Here is a 24117-nt window from a genome sequence, read left to right on the forward strand (position 1 = left end):
GTTTGGTGCCTTTAACATCACCTTCTTATTACGACAATCTATCTGAGCATTATGCTTCGATAACCAATCCATTCCTAGGATAACATCAAACTCTCCCAACTTTAAGGGTATCAAGTTGGCACAAAACTTATTTCCTAAGATTTCAACTTCACATTTCCTACAAATTTGACTAACAGGGACACGTTCCTGATTAGCCAACTCTATATTCATAACCTCATTAAGCAACTCTTTAGGACAATTCAATTTAGGCACAAAATCTTCAGAAATAAATGATCTAGTAGCTCCAAAATCAATTAATACCTTGGCACATAAAGAATTCACATTAAGCGTACCTGCAACTACGTCGACATCCTGAACTGCATCTCTCATAGTCATGTTGTAGGTTCTGGCTCTGGGAACTTCTGTAACTGCTGGAGTGGATCCCATGATTCTAAGTGTAGGGTTACCTAGAGCTGGCATCTTACAATCCTTCACCATGTGTCCTGGTTTTCCACATCTAAAACATGTTATCCCAACTGCTGGATTCCTGTTGGGTTGGTTCTTGCTGGTTGGTCTCGAATCATTGGGTTCTTTGCTGGTGGGTTCTGACATTCCCTGGAATAGTGCCCTTTCTGATTAAACTTATAACACACCACGTTCAATCTATTACAGACTCTTCCGTGTCTCTTTCCATATATCTGGCACTCCGGAAGTGGAGGCCTTGACTGATTACCAGTAGTTGGACGGGTACTCTGTCCACTACCACCTACATCTGACTTCTTAAAAGTGGGATTTCTCCCCGGCTGAAATTTTCCTTTCTTCGGATTGTTAACATTCTGAAACTTCCCCTGCTGAAACTGTCCTTCATGATGCTCTGGCTTACTCTTCTTTCCCTCTTTCTCCTTCTGAGACATTTCACTTTCTGTTTCTACTATCATTGCCTTCTGAACTACAGCTGCGTAGGTATCCAATTCCAATATAGCCAGCTTTCCTCTGATCCATGATTTCAAGCCCTGTTGGAATCTCTTAGCCCTTTTCCTATCAGTGTCTATATAGGTTGGAACAAACCTTGCCAACTCAGCAAACTTTCTTTCATACTCAGCTACAGATATGTCTCCCTTCTTTAATTCTAAAAACTGTAACTCCATTCGATCCTGGAGAAACTGAGGAAAGTACTTCTCCAGAAACAACTCCTTAAATCTATCCCATGTGACATTCTCTGTCTCTTCCATTGCTCTAACGGATTCCCACCAATAAGTAGCTTCATCCTTCGGATAATAACTAGCAAACTCAGTCTTTCGCTCTTCTCTTACCTTTACTAATACAAACGCTTTCTCAATTTCTTTCAACCATACCCTAGCTTCAATAGGGTCTGCCGAACCTTTAAACTCTGGAGGATTGATAGGCTGAAAGTTTTTGAAAGTAACCTGGGGATTAGCCTGTCTTTCCTGTTGTTGAGTTAGGTTGGCAGTCTGTTGGGCCAAGATCTGAAGAATCTGGGCCATTGTAGGTTCTGGGTTGTTATTATTATTGTTGTCATCAGGATTGGTTGCACGAGTTTGTCTTCAAGGAGGCATAGCTCTGTAAAGAAACAAGCAGTCTATTTAACCTCCAAAACTTTTAACAGTTGTTTTAAGAAAACAAGATATTTCTTTTTGAAAACATTTTTTAATCATTTATTTAAATAAATCGCATGCTTCTTTACAGAACAGAGCAATAATGAAAGAAACATGGTACAATGATATCACAGGGTTTATATGAAGTGCGGTATGTAAAGTAAGTAAAACAGGTGCAGTAAAGTAAAGAACAATATGAAAAAGGAAAGGTTCTGGTATATATATGAAAAGTTGAAGGTACATAAGCGCAAGCGCTTCATCAAAAGTAAAACACAACAGCAAACCTACACACTGGTCAGCACATCTAGTCTATATAAGGTCAAAATCGGCTGACACTACACTAACACCACACACTACACACTACACACTAATGTACATGGTACCTCCACTCTACAACTACTATCATCTAGCTTCAGGGAAAAGTAGGACCTCCAAGAGTGTCCAACTCTCTCATCATCCACATGGCCCAGTCTACTAAATCACTGTAGGTACTCTGATCCTCAGCTACTGCACTAAGCTTCGCCCTCGCGATCATCCTGACATCCACAATCCTATACCTCAACGCTCGCTCAGCTCTACCAGTGTCCATCATCTGTATGATACGCTCCAGCTCTCTAACCTGTCTGAGTATATACTGACGCTCCATACTCATCGCCTCAAACTCATGATAAGGAACAAGGGGTGGTGCAGAAGAAGTCGAGGGTATATCTCTGGGAGGAACCACTGCTGCTGCAGCCAACACATCCTCTAAAGGGGGTGAAACAGAAGGGTGAGGCTCAAGTCTCTGAGGGGGTGGGGGTCCGTTAACTGTAGTCTCTGAATACTGGGGATATGGAGGAATGATAGGGTCTGACATCGTGAATATCTGTAAATCAATATAACAGAACACATATAAGAATCTCTGATAGCACAAGAGCCTATTTTCCACTAATACTCACCTCTCAACGTTCTATCTACCTATCACTCATTTCTAATCTTAATCCCTCTACCCAAACCCGACAATCTAGGTTTGTTTCATTGACTCATAACATGTAGCTCTGATACCAACCTGTGACACCCTCCAAGTCCGGGTCATAGACTTGGGAGTCACACCACAATATAAACCTGTAAACAATAATAATATATGCAATGACCCTAAACAAACACGGATCGCTCTAGGTTATAGTATGAAACAAGCCACACCTTAACTTATATTACAATACCACGAATCCCAATCATAATCTTACAACTTACAAATACAACGTAGAGTGCTTACACACAACTGTAACTCAAAAGATCACACTACTAATAACACAGCAGGCTCTTAGTTGAGCTCTCTAACACTTATCCTGAGGTTCTGACCTGGTGACTAGTCTGCGGGTCCTCGCTACCAGTATCCTCTTTCTTCACTGGAAAAGAACATAAAGATTCGCAAGAGTGAGCTCACAAGCTCAGCAAGTAATATAAACAATAAACTGAAGTTCAACATCTATCAATAAGAATGAATCAAGGTATCAAATTCCTTTTTAAAGCAGTGATTAGAATTGGATATTCATAATTTTATTTAAAAAACCAAGGTTAGGCTGCTGATCAGTCACGCACTAACCCCGAGCAAGGTTCATACCAAGCTCTATCACTGGATCCAAGGCACACATTGGCCTAATGACCACGAATCTGGTCTGACCACGAATCTGGTCCACATTTATAAAACAATCCAATTCTTTAACAACATAATGAAATCAACAATTTCTCAGTGAATCAGAATCAATACCATTTGAACAGAAGTAATATTACCAAAACAGAATCATAATCGTCAAATCAGAATCATTATAACCAGTGGTGCAATACTTATCAAACTCAAAAGACAATTCAGAATTTGGTTTAAGTATCATCACAATAAGTCTGAAAAATGGCTTGAAGTTGAAAGAAAGATCAAGTATATGGTAAAAACAATCTGGTGTTCGTAGAAGAAACAAATATATGTGAGAATAGCTTGAGGTTTCAAGTGTGTTTACCTTGTAGCAATTTCAAGTGTTAGGGTGTATATGTGTGAACATTCTTCAAAAGTTCAATTTAGGTGTTTTGGTATGACATTGTATAACGTGGTGAAGTATTGTGGTATATAGGCTTGTACAGTTTGATCATTCAAGGATGGAAGAATATCAAAGCAAATGATTTGTGTTGTCAAGTCTCAAGGAAATGGGTACAAGTTCAATTGAAATCAAAATCAAGGTTCAGTTTGTAATTCAGGTGTTAAAAGGGTTGAATAAGGTTTATCAATAATCAGGATCAATGGTATAATATATCATCAGATGTACTTTCAAATCTATCCAGAACAACAATATCATATGCAGAAGAGTAACTCAAGGAGTTTACAGAAGTATAAGTTGAGAATAGAGCACTTGCCTTATCTCGACGATTCACTTCTCTATAGCTTTCACTCAACAGAATCACTCTGACGCTATTTGCTTTCCCTTTCTAAGCCTGTCCTTCTCTGACAATCACAATATTTATCTATCAATACTCAATCTCATATCATTCTATTCATTTCACAACTCAAACGGGTTCCTATCTACCCTTCTTTTCACTTAAATCCGATTTACAGGTCAAAAGATACTATCCAAACAGTCATACAAAATTTACATAAGCATTTAACACATTAATCAAGTAACACGTAAGATATTCAATAAAATAGCTTTTCAGAAAAGGTTCGGGGTTAAAATGATCTTTCTGACATTTAATACGAATTTACAAACATTTTTCGGAATTAAAACGGATAAAAGAATCATTTTATAAATAAACAATAAAGTCCAAATGCTCTAAATCGGGTCCGAAATCATTTGAAACCAATTAACGAACCTTGAACATAGTTTAGAAAAATAATTCAAAGCTCGAAACTATTTTTCAGGATTTTTAAATCAATTAAATCTAATTAATAAATCAATTAATAAATAATTAAAACAATTAATCAATTAATATTTAAATTAATTGACTAATTATAATAATTACTTACTAATTAAAATTAATTAATAAATCAATTTAGATTTGTTTTTGAATAAAGAAATAGGTAAAAACTATTTTTGAAATTTAAAATAAATAAATAAAACAATTTCCAAAAATAATTTGAAAAGGTTTAAAGTGTCATTATTCAAAAGTTTGAACTCGGGGTGCAAAGTGCAAACTCTGTAAAGTTTGGTGTTTGGAACGACAGAAATGAAACCTCAGTGCTAAACTTTCATCTCCCCTAAAAGTTGGGGGACCTAACAGTAATTTTCCACCGGCCGACTCTCCCCTCGCCGGCGACGGCGTTACAGCACTCTAACGTGCCCCAAAAACTCCAGATTGCTTCTAAACACTTCAAGGAACTCATAACCGTGATCAGAATCACCAACCGTTGCACGATATGGCCGGAAAAATGGAACAAAAATCCGCCGGCGGCGGTTTGTTCCCAAGATCCGGCGAAGCTGCAAACGGTAGCCCACACACGACTCATACACATCAAATGACTCCTTATGTCAAGATAAACATGCTGGTATGCTTCAATTTCACCCAGAATCAACGAATCAAAAAGCCCCAATTTCAATTGAAAACATTCAAGCGAAGAACAAACCCTAGTTTATATAATTCGAGAATCAAAGCTACTTTTAAACATGTTATTGAACTCCAAATCACACATATGATATACCAAAATGATCAGGAGAAGATTATCTACCACATAAAAGCATAAAATCATACAAATCAAAATCAAAAAGCCCTAATTTAGACTTAATTAATTCGAAATTTAAAACCATAATTACTTCCTACCTGTGAATCTACTGCTGTTTTTGCTTGCAGATACGGATCCTACTCCTCGATACCTTCGATTGGACTACTCGTATGCTTCATTCTGAGTCCGATAACGCCTTCAAACCTTCGATTGAACTTCAAGAACATGAAGAACTAACTACTAGTTTCTCTCGATTCTCGTGTATTGAAATGATAATTATGAAAATTAAAATACTAATTAGCCTATTTATAATTACGAATAACTGGCCCCCCTTTGGATCATATCGGATATAAAAACATACTTCTTAATCATTAAGTATTAATAAAACTGATCCATTCGGGACCGACTTTGAAGATAATTATTAAATACACACATTTCGATAAAGTTCAGGGGCTCCGAGCTTTGATTGGCACGAAGTACGAGAAATATAATATTTTAGTCAAAATATCCCGGGTACTGAGAATATCCGGTGTACACGTTTATCGAGACGTCCAAATAATAAAATAATCATAAATTTGTACCAGAAAACTTTCACGTAAATCCGTACACCAGATCGAAAAAGTTAAAACACGAAAGTTGTTCAGAATGTCCCAAATAGCAAAATGGCCAAATTTTCCCGGGAGCCCCCCGGGGTTAACATACTAAGTACACGATTTTAAAATAATTAATAATTAATTTAGAATATAATTAAATCCTTAAATTAAATATCACATCATATAACAACACATAAATTACCAAGAAAATACCTAAATATTCCATATTTTGTTCTGAGTATATAAAAATTAGAAATCCACAACCCATAGCACATATAAGCAGCCATTCAATATGTCAATCAACATATAATTCATCAATAATTCACACGACATCCACAAAATATTCACATATTAATATAAATAGATACACGTCGAAATCCCGGATATTACACTTTTGAACTTCTAGGCTCTATTTTTACGTGATTTTAGGGTCGAAAATTTGCGAGACCGATACCATTATTCTTAGAATTTCAAGAGGAACAACATACTGTGATTTCATCGAAATCTGAAATTCTTGAATTTAGGGTTTTACGGAGTGTATTTAACTAATTATTTTCGTAACAAAAGTGGTTATTTGTCCGTGATTTTTTCGAGAAATGAAATTTTTAATCATTTTTAATTTTAATTAAAAATGGCTGCAAATTTTGATATTCCGAAGACAAATTACACAATTGTGGAAAATAATAATTTAATTACGCAAGCAAATTATCGACGTTGGGTTCGATATATGTCTGAATTCTCATTTGCTAGGTTTGCTATGATTGAGTCTGTTATGCTTAACAAATCTCTTCTTTGAGATTTTCTTGCTTCTATTTCTGTGGTGAATGAAGAACAGGAACTTGGAATCAAGTGTGTCATTCAGGAACGAACAATCATGATTACTGAACACACCCTGAACGCTGCTCTTCAACTGCCCACGGAGAACTTTGAAGAGGTACCAGACAAAGCTGAAAGAATGAGTTTCTTCTACGCCATTCAATAAGGAGATTGGCATTGAAATAGCTGAGAATACAGGGATCAATCTAGGTCACTTGATTATGGGAGCTTTCCAGGACTCTTTGAGAAAAGCCAGACACGTGCTCTTATATCCTCGATTCTTCCAAATTGTGCTGAATCAAGTGCTAACCCCGGTTGAGCTTGCTGTTTATCCAAATGCAGAAAATATTCTATCATGTTTCATGACATATAGAGTTATTTTTATGCTGGAAAATAATCAGAACTATACCAACAATGAACAAGTGGTTCTTCCTGAGGCCATGCAAGCATTTCTTAACAATCAGAATGTGCCTCCACCACCTGTTCAACCTGCTGTTGCTGAGATTGTTGCTGAAGAAGTTCCTGAACAACAAGCAGAGCCAGAACCTGAGCCTGTTCTTCAAATGGAAATTCCTGAGGCTCAGAATGATGAAGTAGAGCAAGAAGAGATTGTTGTAGAGGATGCTACAGAAGACTCCTCTAAACATGAAGTTCAATCTGAAAACGGAGAGGATTCTATGCAGGACAACACCACTGATTCTGAGGATGAATTGGAGGTCCCTGTCTAATCCACTGAAGCTGCAACCAATCAAAATGAAATGCTGGATATTGATGAACTCTTCTCAAATACCTACAATCCAGTACTTTAATCAGGTGTGCCTACTCCTAATCCTGATAATCATTCATTTAGTGCACCTGAAGATTGGATTCAGAATTTACTGGATCTCAATCCACTCACTTCACTCTCTGCACATGCCAGTGAATTTGCAAACACAAAAATTCATAACCCCGACATCTTTACCCAAACACTTGTAGCAGAATCATCTCAACCCCTTAACCAAACACAAACTGTTTCTGAGCGCGAGGGAAAAAGTGCCTCTAGTGCACCACATAAAGAAGAAGTTTCTGATTCTGCAGCTCTGCCTCTTAGTAATGTCAGGAGAATAAAACTTGAGGCATCTGCAGTACTGACTATTTCTTCACCACCTCAACCAAATATAGTTTCAATGCACAGTGAGGTTGCACACACGTCTGAAGAATTGACGGTAGCTAACACTTTGTCATCCATGTCAGGGATAGACACTGTTGTTTTAGATCCTATTCAGGGTCAAGTGGTTTCACAGGCTTCTGGGGGAAACTTAGGTGATTTGCCACAATCTCCACCTTTGTCTACCCCCTTGGGAGGAACATTCCCAGATCCCTCGCGGGACTCTTCACCTCTCGAAGGTGAACGGCAATCTGTTTCTGAGACTTTCATATCAGGAAGTGTGCTGGTTATAGAGGACTTGTCACAAAGTCTTTCGCTGTCAGTGGCAGTTGTGGGAAACCAGTGTGCTTCGCCTATTCAAGGATCACATCCTTCGAGCCCTGTGTCTACCCACTCTGAGATTCCAACTCAAGATCCACTTAAGGACTCACTACTTTCGAGTAGTCGGCAACTTGTTTCTTATGACTCAGATTCATCTGATGAGGAAACTGAGGACAAGGGCTCACGAACCCTCATTGCACCTTTTGTGACCTCTCTAGAAGAGGCTAAGAAGATTTCTTCTGTAGGTACATCAACTCTGGATGCTGGAACCTCAGTGAGTGTGAGAGAAACACCAACAGAACGATCTAGTGAGAACCCTACAACTCAACCTACATTTGACACAACTATTCCAACTGTATCTGTGACGGAATTTGAAGCTTTGAAATTTAAAGTTCAACACTTATAAGCTGAGAATCTTGTTCTACAGGAGGAGTTAGTTGAATTGAAATCTAGAATGGAGCAAAGGTTGGCTACTCTTGAGGATAAGCTACTGGCTTCTCAACTTTCAAGAGAGGATTACTCAACTGAGGGGGAGAGAGCAGTGGAAAAAGCACGAGGAAAAAGGGTGATCATTGGAGTATCTGAAGAGCTTATTGACTCTGCTCTTCGAGGACAATCAAGCTATGATCATGATGAGTATATTCCTGAGTTAGAAAATCAAAGACGGATTCGAAGGGAAAGGAGGGAAGCCAACTTGCATAAAGAAGGAGAAGAATGGGATGTTGTCAGGGCTGTGTTTGATTTTCTCGAGGTGAATCAGGAGAATAATGATGCAAAAGTGAAAGATATCTTTGATTCCTTCAGGAACAACTACAAGGATCTACATGATTATCATAAGGTATTAAATGATATCATCTCTACTGTATCTATTGTTGTTCTTCCTAGGAGAGGATGGATGGTGAATATCTCATTTGAACTTCAAAGAGAAGGCCATGGACTCAAGCATGTGTCTAGTCAGTTCCTTAGAGATCTCTCACTGACTGCATTGTTTGTGGTAAGAAACAAGATCATCTCAACTGGCAGAAAGCATAATGAAGTTTTCAGAGACATGGTGGAAGAATGGATCACTGATATTGGGTTTGAAATTCATGACAAGCCTTCAGTTATCAAGTATTTCAAGGATGGTATGATTCAGAGTATTGGGCTTACTGATGAAGTATTATCTACTTTCCTCGAATACTAAAATATCTGGAAGCTGAAGTAAGAAAGAAGTGCTCTAAGACTAGTAAAGGAAGACTAATTGCTGAATTGCTATATGCTTATCGTCTGAACTTTGTTGCTGTTAGAGACTTGGATTTATCTACAATCAACCGTCAGCAACCATATCCATTGCCACCACTTGATCCTGAAATCCCGGAAACCCCTAATGAGCCTGTTGTTACTTACAATCCAACCTCCATTAAATTCAAGAAGAAGAAAGATTCTGAAGCTACAGCTATACCACTTGAAGATATTGGAAAATTCTCATCAAAGATAATTACTCGAGCAGTTGGTGCTGTTAAGTGGTCTGTGGTTAAGGAAGACAAAGGTATACTCAAGAAACTGCTAGATCTTCTAGAGATAAGGAAGGTTGTAGAGACTGTTCACAACACTTCGAGAGTTCGTGCTCATCCATCAAGGGCCATCATGAAAATCGAAGGCATGGAACTTAATATCACTTTCAAGAAATTGAAGAAGATGGTCCACTTACAGACTCTAGAAAAGATGAAGAAGAATCTTGAGCAGCCACCACCTGAGAATACATTGGAGCAAGTGGCACTGAGTACAATAACTGCCAGGATTGAAGAAATTGAAAACAAACTCACTCAGAAGAAGGAAGAAGATGCTGCAAAGAGAAGAGCTAAGCAGTATCTCATCAACTCAAGAGCCAAGAAACCAAAGAAAATTAGTTCAGTCTAGAGGAACTATGGCTACCTGTATTTACTTTTGAATTCTGGAAATTGTAGGATTCAATCCAGACTCTACTTAGTATTATTTCCTGTTTAATTAGTGTGCTTTTTCTTGTGTCAGTTGAGTTATCCTCTTAAAGGATTTGCTTATCGAACTCTAACAAACAAATAGGGGGAGATTGTAAAGCATAATGTAACCTGTAATGTAATTACGATAACTCAACACAAGAAAAGGACAAGAAACAATACGTAAGTATAATACAGGAATCTACAGGTTGGAGATCCGATACGAACAGATAAAGAAAATCAAGATATCTGAGACGAACATCCGTCCACTGGAAGAAGTTCATTAATATGTTCAAGCCTCAGTGATGATTAAAGCTCAATCAGTTTCTGCTATCAAAGATTGCCTAACGATCAAGTATCAAAGACCAGAAGATTCTAGTATATCCATTTTGATTATTTATAATCAAATTTATCGAAGCAACATCAAACCCGGAATGACTGCTCAAGTATATTATCAAGCAAAAGGTTTCAAAGAATTATTTCAGTTCGAGTCGTTCGTGAACCAAACCAGTGCACATGACGTCAGGACATACGAAATTATTCAGTGGATACGATCAACGAATTAATTGATCAAGTCAATCCAACTGTTCAGGAAGAGTCACCAAAGAATTTAATTAATATATATATATATCTGTGTGTGTGTGTGTATCATTAATTGTGAATTACTTGAATATAAATAATTAGAGTAATTAATTAAACACAATTAATATATATATATATATATATATATATATATATTGTTAGGCCGAAATTAATCACTATATAAATTAATATAGTGAACACAATCAATAACCGAATACTCAAATAAGAGAATTAACAAAGTAAACTCTTATTCACACAACTTAGTATGTTACAAAAACTCTCTTAGTGATTTATAGCTTATCACTAAGAGCTGCTGGGTTACAAGAATAATATTCTCGATGTTCTAACTCTTATAGAGTAAACCCTAATCTGTGTTTATATACACAGTTACATGATATCTACTGATTGACTTATAATTATCCGCTTCCTAAAATAATTTAATCAATAGCTATCCTTCTGCTGTCCTTATTTGCACAATCTCCCTTCATCTTGATCTTCCTTGTTTATCCAGATCTGCTCCTGAAAATCAGCCGCCTGCAAACTCTGACCATCGATAAACTCTGATCCAGCTGGCAGTCGTTAAACTCTGATTTCCAGCTAAACTCTGATATTTGCTTCTGCACACTAAACAAGTTAGATACCTGTGACATCATCAAATATGTAACAATCTCCCCCAACTTGTACATTAGACAGAATGAACAAGTTATATATATATGTACTGATGATGTCAAAAACTATCAAGGACAGATGCATAAGATAATTAATTTACAGAACTAATTACAATGTACAGAACCAGCAGAACTATCTATCAAATCAACCTATATCCAAAACTTTCTTTGACAAACTGGTTGATCAGATTTTCTTCCTTCAGCTTTAAAATCTGTATCATCTGGGCTTTAACATTTCTGAGTTCTTCAGTTTCATCCCCAGTCTGATAGATAGCATTGCATCTCCCAGCTGAATCACTCTTGGTCTGTCTGCATCATTATTATAACCCAAGATTCTGGTATTTGCAATAGTCTCCATTACAGAACTATTCTTCTCCATAAGAATTTCAGAACCATCATCTTGAGCTATTCTTGGAATATATTGTTCATCAGACTTTATCCCATAGAATCTTCTTTTCTCATTAATAGTCCTCTTCATCAGATCAGACCATCTCTGAGTAGCTTCATTCTTGATTTCCAGCATATAGTGAAAGTGTTCAAGCTCTCTCAGAGATTTCAGCAATAGATCAGCTTCTGAGATTCTGTAAACTCTGCCAGATTCCAGAAATATGGCAATCTTCTCTTTGTCTCCTGTGCCATCATGAGTATCCATGAGGATCTGCACTGATTCTACTTTATCTAAGTCCTTCTGAGTGATAGCTTCCCCCACTTTCTCCGTCAGAGGATAAGGATCTCTGAAGGTGGTTGCTGAACTTGTTTGTATCTTCTCCTTTCTGTGACCGAGACCGGTAGTATCATAAGCTTCCTTTCCTCTGGTTCCATGAGTTCTGATCCTGGTGAGCATTGAGTTTTCCTTGTACAGACTTGTACCAAGGCTTCCAAAGAGACTCTTCTTTTTCTGATCTTGAGTTTTCTCAGATTTTATCTTCAGCCAAGAGACTTTAGCATCTTCAGTCTTAGTCTCTTCTTCTGTTACCGGAACTTTAACTTGAGCATTGTCAGAGGTTAAAGTTATATCAGAGATTGATTTGTCTTCACCCTTTCTTCTTCTGGTCAATCCAGCTTCTTCTTCTTCTGTTTGATCAGAGACATCAGTGATTATATTTGCATTCCTGCTTAGCTTTATCATCCTCTGAGAAGGATTCTCTGATGCTATCTTGACAATTAATTTCTTGAACACAGGAGGAACTCCATCAACAGTTTTCTTTCCTTTGTCTTTTGAATCAGACTCATATTGAGTTTGAGACCTGGTTCTTGGTCTGTTGATATCAGTGTAGTTCACCTCACTAATTACTATCCCTTTTTGCTTTGGATTCTTCTGTTTCTGTGAGGGATCAGTAACTTGTTTCTGCTCATCAGACTTTGTCTTGCTGATCTTCATCTTCTCAGCAACTAGTCTTTCTTCCTCAAGTTTGATGGCTTCTATATCCACTCCTGGATTTTCCTTTTCAAATATCTTCCTTGCTACAGCTTCATCAATAGCTTGTAGAGAAGGAGATTTGTAGAACAGGGTTGTTTCTTTACCTCTGAACTTCAGAGTTTGACAGAACTTCTGAGACTCAGGGTCTCCAGCTTCAATCAGCTTATCTGATCCAGGAATCAGATCTTCTTTCTTCTTCTTAACCTCAGAGTTCACAAGAGCTATTTCTTTAGATATAACATCAGAAACTCTGACTGGTTCACTTATGCTCTAAACTTGAGACATAACAGTCAGCTCCATAGACTTGTGTTTTTGTTGAGAATCTCTGGGTCTATCAGAGTTTGCACCCTTATAACTCCTTTCCTTATCCTTGATTTGCAGCAGCTGCTTTTCAGCAATCTCCCTATTGGCTTCTTCATCACCATCTGGCTTTTTCTTTGTAATTTGCTGGTCAGATTTGCATTTGTCTTTAGATATTTTCTCCCCCTTTTTGACATCAGCAGAGGTGAGAACTTGAACCAGCTGAGCTACAGAAGAGCTCAAATCAGCCAGAGTATGCTGCATTGATGTTTGAGTGGCCTCGATAGAGGCAAGTCTGTCTTCAACAGAAGGAGGTGTAGCTCTGCACATCCTCTGAAAGTAAGTTAAGTTACAGACTCTTCTTTTTGCAGGCATAGAAGATGGAGGTGGAGAGCTTGGAACTGGAGTAGGAGCTCTAAGAGGAGAAGATTCTCTGACTGGTGACAGTGCTTTAACTGGAGAATCATCCCTGACTTGTGTAGTATCTCTGACTGGATCAGAGATAGAAATTTGAAGATCAGAAGTCTGCACAGGAATAGATGTGACCTCTGTTGCATCATCATCTTCATTATCATCAACAAAGATGCTCAGAGTGTGAGATGCCAGAGCTTCAGTAGCTGCATCAGAATTTGCAGCTGTAGGAACCTCCTGAACAGGAGCTGCAACATTTGCTTCAGGTTGAATCAGAGAGTCTTGAATCATTTTCAATACAATCTCTATTTGTGCATCTTCTGATTGACTTACAACATTAGAAGTTTTATCTGACCCATGAGTATCAGCTGTAGAAATGTCTTCATGTTGAATCAGAGATTCCTGATTCAACTTCAACCCTTCATCTGATTGGGCCACTACTGGTGGATCATTATGTTCAGAGATTGATTCTGACATTTGGATGTCAGCTGCCATTGTTTCAAGTGGAACTGCAGAGATAGGTGCAATCATGATTGGCTCTGCACTTGAAGGTTGATCAGAGAATGGGATCAAGGCCTGTATGGGATCCTCTGACTGAGGTGGCTCAACAGTCAGGTCACTTATATTAGTGGGCTTGATCTTCTTCCTCTGTTTCTTAGCTGGTGGAGGAGGTGGAGGTGCTTCATCAGAGTCAGAGTCTGATATCTTCTGTAAGAATCTTCTTTTTCTGAGAGGAGGAGATGGTTTGGTTGGGGACTTTGAAGACCTGAGAACTCTCTGAGGTGAAGATGTTTCAACTGACCCTTTTTGGGAAGGACCAGAGGATAAGATTGGGTCAGATTTTACAACTGGCCCTTGTTGGGAAGGACCAGAGGTTGGAACAATGTCTGTTTGAGCAGTAGAGGAGGGAGGATGTGGTAAATTCTCATCAGAGAATAGGGGTCCATATTTATCTGGCATGGCAACCCTCAATTTGTCCTGAACTGTAACAGGAATAGCAAAAACTGGAGGGTTGGGTTTCTTACTATCCTTTTTTATGAGATCAGTAAAAGCACGCTTAGTGATTTTAAATGGCAATTCATTGCCAGACTCAGGGATGGGTACATCAGGAAAACAATAAGAGAATATAAGCTGACAGAATCTAGCATAATACACAATGTTCATATTCTCTTTTCTTCTATCTCCAATAAATCGTAGTATAGATGTAGCAAGATCAAATTTAAGATTATGAATCAGAGAGTACCCAATCTGTTGGCTGAATATTGGAATGGCATCAAAGTTACTGCACTTGTTTCCAAATGCCCTTGTGATGCAGTCATAGAAAAAGCTCCATTCCTTGCAGAGGTTTGGACGCTTGAGCTCCCCCATCTTTTCTGTACTGGCTGTGTACCCAAAGAAAATCATCATGTCCCTCAGAGTTTGAGTAGGGACTGGAGAATCAAACTTCTTCTGTTCAGGAAGATGAAGAGCCTTCCTGATTGTCGCTGGTGAAACAACGTACTCCTGACCCTCATAGTCACATGCCAGAGATGGAGAGCCTTGGTCACCCCCATCATCATAATTAGCTGTCCTCCAGAAGGTGAGGACTTGCGAAGGAGAAATAGACTCCGGCTGAGTCAGAGCGTACATAAGCTCACTGCGAGCCAAAAAATCTTGAATAAGATGAAACTCCTTGGGGGCTTCATCATTGTCTAGGATGGCAGCATAGTTATTGGTCACAAACTTTGCTCCATTAATCTCAAACGCTGTTGTCGACATGATTCTGAAAAAAAATAAGAGTTTAAAGAGTGCAGGTAAGGTGTTTGATGAAATGCGTAGTAGAAATTGAAGAGTAAAGTGTGAGAGAGAGAGACGTTAAAAAAATCGTGAGTTAAAAAGTTAAAAACTTTTTAAACTGATATATATATATGTGTGTGCACGATTCACCGAGAGGAAGCAGTAGTGGGACACGTGTCAGGTGTCTAACGGTAACAAAAAAGATAGTGGGACGGTAATTATTACTGGCATGTGTATCTGCAAGTGTGTAACAATTTCCGAGAAAACACAATTATGCACCGTGTTTTTCTCCACTCAGGAATTCAAATGGATTTGTACCGTTTGACAATTAAATCTAATATTTACCCGACCAAAAATCATTTATTTTAAACTCCGACTTTGATCAGATGTTTGACCATTTGACCAGAGTTTAAATAAATGGCAGTCTATGAGACAAATCAGAGATTGTTCATAAAATTTTGTACTGATGAGTTATAGACAATGAGAGTCGGAATGATAATTTTTTCCTCAGAGTTTGCAAACGATTATTTGAATTTAATCAAAAATCACTCGATGTCAGAAGATATGTTAATCACACATACGAAGTGAAAGGTGTGTGTTGATATGATTCATCTGTTGTCACAGAGATTGACAAACTTCTTAAGAAACATTAGAAAGAATCAGATTAACCGAAAATGTTTTAACCACTTCATAAGCCGAGTTTCTCACAATATGGATCAGAGTATAAGTTTTCTTCTCTTTTCTAAGATACTTATCTTTTGAAAGGAAACTTCTCATGGCAAGTGAGTCATAACCTTCATCAGATTTTTATTTCTCAGTGTATTTCTCCAGTAATCAGAGAATGCGAAAGGTCCCCAAGAAAAATAAGATGTTTCTGATGCATTTTTCTTTATACCAGCAGTTCACTTGGATCTTCCCTTTCACAGAGTTTCTAAGATCTCAAAGGAGTACCTGCGATAACCTCTTCTTTCTTTTCTTTTCTTTTCTTTTCTTTTTTTTGTGTACGAGAAGAAACAAACTTTGTTGATCCAAATCTGAGAGTTATTAACTCTTAGCTCATAAAGGGAGTAAAACAAATTCTCCACTGAGTACATGTCTAATATTGAAGAAGTAAGACAGTCTAAGTAACAGCTTTAGATCATGTTATGTGTAGCATAGATTTCCACATATGTAATATCACAAATAACAGACTTTAGAGATGTTCATGACTTAATTCAAGTATTTGCAACATATTCTTCACAGGATAGTCACTTATCAGAAAAAAATTTGATGTCATCACAGTTTGTCAGGTCAGAGTATAAATATCAGAGTTTGTCATATCAGTGCATAATCATCAGAGTTTAGATCAGAGAGTAACAGATGCGGTTGTAGAACAAGTTTCTAACAGCAGTTAATAACAGATATATTATTATGTAATGTATCAGAGTTTACAGAGGACCAGAGATCATCCCTAATTCGTTTACAAGTCTTGTAAATGTTGCTTCAGCCAATGGTTTGGTGAAGATATCTGTTAATTGCTGATCTGTTGGAACAAAGTGAAGTTCTACTGTCCCTTCCATCACATGCTCTCTGATGAAATGATATCTTATGCTGATATGCTTGGTCATGGAATGCTGTACTGGATACCATAATGTATGCTACATGTCTATGTGCAAGATTTCAAGCAGATCCAAGAGAGCCTCATCTGATTGCAGTAAAGAGGATATTCAGATATCTCAAGGGAACCACATCATTGGGATTATGGTATCCTAGAGAATCAGATTTTAGTCTAATTGGATACTCTGATGCAGATTTTGCAGGTTGCAAAATTGACAGGAAAAGCACAAGTGGGAGTTGTCAATTTCTGGGTGGAAGACTTGTTTCTTGGTACAGCAAGAAACAAAAGTCAATCTCAACATCAACAGCAGAATCAGAGTATATAGCTGCAGGCAGCTGCTGTGCTCAAATTCTTTGGATGAAGAATCAACTGTTGGACTATGGGTTATCCTTTTCTAAAATTCCTATTTATTGTGATAACCAAAGTGCTATTGCTATGACAGGAAACCCAGTTCAACATTCTCTGACAAAGCACATCAGTATAAGATATCATTTTATAAGGGAGCATGTGGAGGAAGGAACCATTGAACTTCACTTTGTTCCTACTGAACAGCAGCTAGCAGACATATTCACCAAACCACTCAGTGAAACAACTTTTACTAGGCTGGTGAATGAGCTAGGAATGATATCAGGAACTGAGTAAACATACTGGTCAGATCTTTCAAATTTCAATTGTCAAATTACCATATGTATTGCTCACAAATTTGCCATGATATACTCTGATTGTTAAAATCTGATGATATACTCTGTTTGTTATACTCTGATTGACATTCTCTGACGTCATTCTCTGACGATATTCTCTGATGTTTGTAAACTCTGAATCTTGATAGATGATCTCAATTTTTTTTCTCTGAGACACATTACCTATGAAGATTCTATGGAGCATGATTTAAGATTAGTAATCATAATTCTCAGTTGAGCTCTTTAATCTTGATCTCAATTTTGTGCTATTCCTTTACACCAGATACATATTATCATTGAGACTATATTACCTCACATATCTTAATTATAAGTGAGACTGATCAATTTGCATTTTCTCTCATTTAAATAGAGAGTGTTTCTAAACTCTGATGAACCCTATACAAGACAACACCCCCTTTAGAATAAGCACAGTACTCCTTTGAGATCTTAGAAATATGACAGTGACTGGAAAGACCCAAACACTTGCTGGTATTAAGCAAGTGCCTAGATATTCTGATCTATGGTGACCAGCCACAATCTCTGATTACTGGAGAAATACTGATGCAAAATAATATTTAAAGGTCGTGCCTCACTTATACTGAGAAGCGTCCTTGATGATAAAAAAAAAAAAAAAACAATTGGGGGTAGTTCTTATTTCTTAATTCTTCATCAGAGTATGCACTTTGTCTATGTTTTGAGAGTTTGAATAAATTAACTCTGTCTACCTTATAATTACGAAATTGTGAAATTTCATAGTCTCTGATTCAATTTGTATGCACACACAAATTTTCACAAGGCACATTATTGAGTTATGGATTTTATGACAAACATTGATTTTTGATGAATCTCTTGGATATTATGACTTTATTCTGAGGTACTTAGAAATTTATTTTTGTTTTAAATCTCAGAGTTTAAAATTCGAGGGAATTTATCTTGATTGTATTTCTTGTACATTTTAAGTGTTTAAATATTCAGAGAATATGAAGAGAGTGTTTCAAACGGATGTATTGTTAGTGGGTGTCTTGAAACATTTTAATTGGAAGACGTGTAATTAGCATTTATAACTGCACATGTTTTACTGCGCTCATGATTACTATTTCTCTTTCTCCATGCCACTAACTCTCATCTACCAATCAAAATCTGCCAGGTGTACAGCTAAAGCGTATGCAACTGAACAAATTCTGAAGAGTTTATCACATCAGATTTTATTGATTGATATTCACTTATACACTTCATCTCTACAAACACTCTCTCAGCAAACTCTTAAGCTTTTCTCCTACACATTTTCTCAAACATATTTCTCTACTCACAATTTCTGTTCTAATGGCAACTACTACATTTACCCATGCAGGTGTGAACTTTGTCCCCAACAACTATGCAGCCATTCTTGACACTACTGAAGCCCCAAGGGATTTTCATCCCTTCCAGCACTTCTTGGCACAGAGTGCTCTAGCCGCAGCCCTTACAGCTCCTGCCAGACTCTCTGGAAGCCAAATTATCAATTTTTGGAGGACGGGTCACTATGATAATGGTGGTACAAATGGATCTCCATCCATTATATTCTCTTATGAAGGGGAGGAGTATGCTGTCACTCCAGGCACAGTCCGTCAAGCTCTTAACCTACCTGAACATTCCAATTACATCAAAAATGGCGATGCAAATCTAAGAGCCATGATGACTGACTTGGGCTACTATGATTCTCTGGACAAATTGGGTCAATTGAAGCGTCCTGGACTCAGGAAGGAATGGAGTTTCTTCTTCGACTGCATAACCAGAGCCTTCCAGAAGAAATCTACCAACTGGGATGCAATACCCATGGATATGCTGCAAATTGGGTATTCTCTGATCCATTCTACTAATTTCGATTATGGTAGATTAGTTATTAGAAATATTGGTGAAAGAATGCATGAAAATCGTCAAGTTGTCTATTTTTCACGCTTTTGCCAATTATTGTTCAATGCATCTGTTGGAGAGGTAGCATTTGATGATGAGATCAAACCTTTTAAGCTGCATAAAAGGGCTTTCAAAGATCTCATCTCTAAAGATGAAAAGAGGCCAGTTCTCAGGCCATTACAAGTTCCAGCTCAAATAAGAGATAGACTGAACATGCTTCCAGCAAATCAACAATCTCCAGTCTCTTCTCAAGCAGCCAGGACATCTGCATCCAAGTCCAAGAGGGCTGCAAAGTCTGATGCAGCCCCCTCCACTGCCAAAAGAACAAGAACCTCTGTTGCTACACATGTTCAGAAATCAAACTCTGATGAGCAGACAAAAACTGATGAGCCAGTAAACTCTGAGGCTCATTTAAACTCTGAGGCTCAAGTAAACTCTGATTCCCAAGCAAACTCTGAGATTCCAGTAAATACTGAAGCTGCTTCTCCTCCAAAGCAGAAAAGAAGGAGGCTTGTCGCAGCATATGAATATGATGATCTGGAACCTACTCCTGCAACAACCTCTGAACCTGTTCAGACCAGTCCTCAGCAAAAGCCAGCCAGATTCAAAAGAAGGGCTCAAAAGCCTGCAAGGGCAAAAGTCCCAATCACTGAAATCACAGACTTCACAGTTGAGGAAGAGCAAACACCATCAACTCCAGTTGCTGAACATTCTCAAGCTCTGATGGTGCTTCCTATCCAAGCTGTTCCTCTAACATCTCCTACAGCATCTTCTACTTCATCTGAAGTAGATGAAGAAATTGTTTGCAAGGAGCAAGCTACAGCTGAAGCTGAAACAGCAGTGTCTGATCCCAAATCTCCCATATCTGATCATGGAACCCCAACTCCAATTCCTCAATCTCTAATGAAGATTCCTGAGGATGCCATTGTTCATGATACAGCTCCTGAAAACTACAGATCAGATACTGTAGTTGAAGAATCTGACAAGGTTGCAATGGAAGCACTACAGTCCCTTGCAATGACTGGTGCAGAATCTATTAAGCCAAACTCTGTTGCTCCCATTACTGAGTCAGATAAAGCAAAGTCTGTTCCTGATCCTGTTCAAGATGCTGAGAAATCTACACAAGATGATACTGAGGATGATGACAATTCAGATGATGACAATGATGAGGAAGCTCCTTTGTCACATCTACAACAAAAGTGGGAGTCTACCAGTCAATATCATGACAGGCTGCAGACTCTGAACACAAATTCTGAGCCACTTCCCAGGGATCTTCAGGTTGATCCTCCAAATGAAGTATGGGATAAACTCTGGCTGAGCCACCAGCATTCTCTGGAGCCAACTAAAGCTGAAGAATTCTTATCTATGGCAGAGAATAAAATTTCAAACTTTGATGTTATGTCAAGCCTCAAAGGCACAATTCTCTATCTAAAGACATTTCATCCTGCTCATGCCCAGACATCTAAATCAATAGATGGTCTAAGAATAGAAGTGGCTAATATCAAGGAGACAAATGACATGGAGAAGAAAAGGACTCTACTACCTCTGAGAGATAATGTTCAGAAGCTGGTGTCTGCACATGAATCTCTGGACAAGAGGATGACCATCATTGAATCAACTCAAGAGAAGATGTCCAAGCAGCTTGAAGCCATCCAATCTTCACTCTCTCTGATCACATCAATTCTGATTCCTGATGAGGATGATGTCAAAAAGGGGGAGAGAGTAGCTAAAGTCAAATGCAAGTCTACTACTCAAACTCTGAAGAGAAAGAAGAAGGATGATGATGATGATGTGGATGACTTCACAAAGCACAAGAGATTTGCAGCAGGGACTGGTGGAAGAGTTTCAAACTCTGACAGTCAAAAACAGTCTAGGCAAAGCACAAAGTCTGCTCCAACTCATAATATCACATCTGGATCTAAGCAAAGACCAGTGACTGGATCAGATAAACCCATAACTGATGAAGAGCTTGCTAGATTGGTTTTTGAACAAGAAAATCCAGAAGCCAAATTGGATTTGGAGTTGATTGCTGCAGAGGAAGCTGAGCTGAAAAAGGAACATATTGAAGCCATAAACTCTGGAAAGATCCAAAAGCCTGCAAAGTCAACTACCAAGCCAAAAGAAAAAGGGATATTGATCAAGGAAGCTACTGTTGCTGATCAGAGTTTACCAGTCAAAAATGTATACTCTGAAGATGAATATACTTCCAAGGGCAAAAGCAAAGTAGATGAACATCTGGAGAAAGGCTGGGATAAGAAGAAGTCTACAACCTCTGACAAGGATCAAGTTGTAAAGGAAAAGAAAACAGAAGCTGCAATCTCTGACAAAGCTCATGTTGCAGAACCTCAAAAAGAAAGATTAACCTCTGACATAGCTCAAGTTAATAAGGATGCAAAGAAAGACACAACCTCTGACAAAGCTCAAGCTGTGTTCAAATCAACAACTACTCCATTAGCTGGATTTGCAAAGCCTAGTCTGATGACTGAGATAAGCTTTGAAAAGGGCTCAATTCAACCAATCTCTCATCGTAAAGCAGGAAGAGATAAAGGAGGGCTGGGATCCAAATATGAAAAATTTGATCAGAGTATAGGATCAAGACCAGATGACCCCTCATCTCTCTGTGCTCCCAAGACTGGAGTATTGCAAGAAAAAATGGACAAACTTGATTCAGTCCAGTTGGTGAAGAATGACAGAGGAGATAATATTCTTATCTACTTCATGTCTGATGGAACAGTGTTTAGAGTACTTGAAGCAGATCTCTATGCTAAACACTGGGAGGAATTGAGATATGTATCACACATATTTCAAGTGAAAAACAAGTCATGTCAACACATCTCCAACCTGCTTAAAGATCAAATCAGAAGAAAAATGGGTATTACAGGAAACAAAAATGCTGGACCTTTTATTCCAAAATACTTCAACAGTCAAGGACAGCTGGTTGAGATGAAGAAAAATTCAGCTAAAATAGAGACAGTAGCTGGAGTCAGTGCTCTGAGTTTTAATGAAGAGTCTGACAAAGGCCACATTATGCTGAATAAGGACATGAAGAAGAACAAGATCTATGATCTCAGAGCTGCAATTTATCAAACTGGAGTTTCAGATCCAGAGCTAAGAGATGTAAAGAGACAGATGGTAGCAGCTCTTGAAGAAGCAGAAAAAGAACTCCTCAGAGGATATTTAAAGACTGCTCATGGTGTCTATGAAGTTAGGGAGTAAAGTTTTTGTAAGTTTTAAAAGTTTTCTGTTATATAGTTAAACTCTGTTGCATTTGACTTAAATGTTTTGACATCATCAATTATCTGTTAACTTGCACATAATATATTTATGCACAAGTTGGGGGAGATTGTTAGATATAATTGATGATTACTAATGTTCTTAAAGTTTGTTTTAGAACAGGAGTCATCAGAGTTTAAGCTAGAAGCTGATCAGAGTTTAGTAAAGTCTGACCAGAGTTTGATAAAGTCTGATCAGAGTTTACATAGTCAAGACTCGTCAGAGTTTACACGTGGAAAGAGCTCAGAAGCGGATATACTTCAAGGAAGGATAGAAGCGGAGGAGTGATTTGCTGACTATGGAAACTAAACAGAAAACTGGAGCAATCTTTGATTGATAGAATACATAGCTGATTTGTAGGATATCAAATCAGAGATTGATTTTGTAACTGTGTCTATATAAACACAGATTAGGGTTACTCTATATGAGTTGAGTTATCGAGTACATTGTTAAGAACCCTAGCAGCTCTTAGTGATACAATATAAATCACTGAGAGAGTTTTTGTAACCATCAAAGCTTTGTGAATATAACAGTTTATTGCTTTCAATCTCTCATATTGTCATACTGTGTTACAGATTGTGATCACTATATCATATTTTATAGTGAGTTAACAGGACCTAACATACTCTGATATGATCTCAGAGTCAGAGTTTATGGAGTCAGAGAATGCATCTTCATCTTCAAATCTCAGTTGCTCATGGTCGGCAAAATCTTCCATTCCAGTAATTTTCTTATCATCAAAGGATACATGAATGGATTCCATGACTACCCTTGTTCTCAGATTGTAAACTCTGAAGGCTTTTGTTGACAGAGGATAGCCAACAAAGATTCCTTCATCAAGTTTTAAATCAAATTTGGTCAACTGTTCAGGATGATTTTTCAGAACAAAGCATTTACACCCAAATATGTGGAAGTATTTGAGATTTGGTTTTCTGCCTTTGACCATCTCAAATGGAGTTTTCCCATGCTTATTTATCAGAGTTGCATTCTGTGTGAAACAAGCAGTTTGCACAGCTTCAGCCCAGAAGTAAGTTGGCAATTTTGCTTCCTCCAACATGGTTCTAGCAGCTTCAATCAAAGTTCTGTTCTTTCTTTCTACAACACCATTTTGCTGAGGAGTTCCTGGTGCTGAAAATTCTTGTTTAATTTCATTTGCTTTACAGAACTCTTCCATCTTAGAATTCTTGAACTCAGTCCCATTATCACTTCTGATGATCTTTACTGCATATTTAGAAATTTTGTCCAGTTGCTTGACATGTTCAATTAGAAGAGAAGATGTCTCATCCTTGCTGTGTAGAAAATATACCCAAGTATATCTGGTAAATTCATCAACAATGACAGGAGCCACAAATGATGTTGGGCTCAAGAATTGAGGACTCAGTTTTACTCTTGAATGAGGATTTCC

At 37.9% G+C, this 24117-nt stretch overlaps 1 protein-coding gene across 1 annotated transcript; it reads right to left on the minus strand.

The window, feature by feature from the left end:
- Positions 1 to 506: 506 nt before the first annotated feature.
- LOC108203247 (uncharacterized) lies at positions 507 to 1484 on the minus strand. The gene has a single exon (XM_017372019.2). The coding sequence runs from the start codon at positions 1482 to 1484 to the stop codon at positions 507 to 509; it is 978 nt and encodes a 325-aa protein (XP_017227508.2).
- Between the last annotated feature and the right edge of the window lie 22633 nt (positions 1485 to 24117).

This window comes from Daucus carota, chromosome 2, assembly GCF_001625215.2.
Source record: "Daucus carota subsp. sativus chromosome 2, DH1 v3.0, whole genome shotgun sequence".
Taxonomy (NCBI): domain Eukaryota; kingdom Viridiplantae; phylum Streptophyta; class Magnoliopsida; order Apiales; family Apiaceae; genus Daucus; species Daucus carota.

Bases quoted from the DNA above. Each gene is read 5' to 3' on its own strand.
- LOC108203247 (XM_017372019.2), bottom strand. From the start codon at position 1,484: ATGGCCCAGATTCTTCAGATCTTGGCCCAACAGACTGCCAACCTAACT.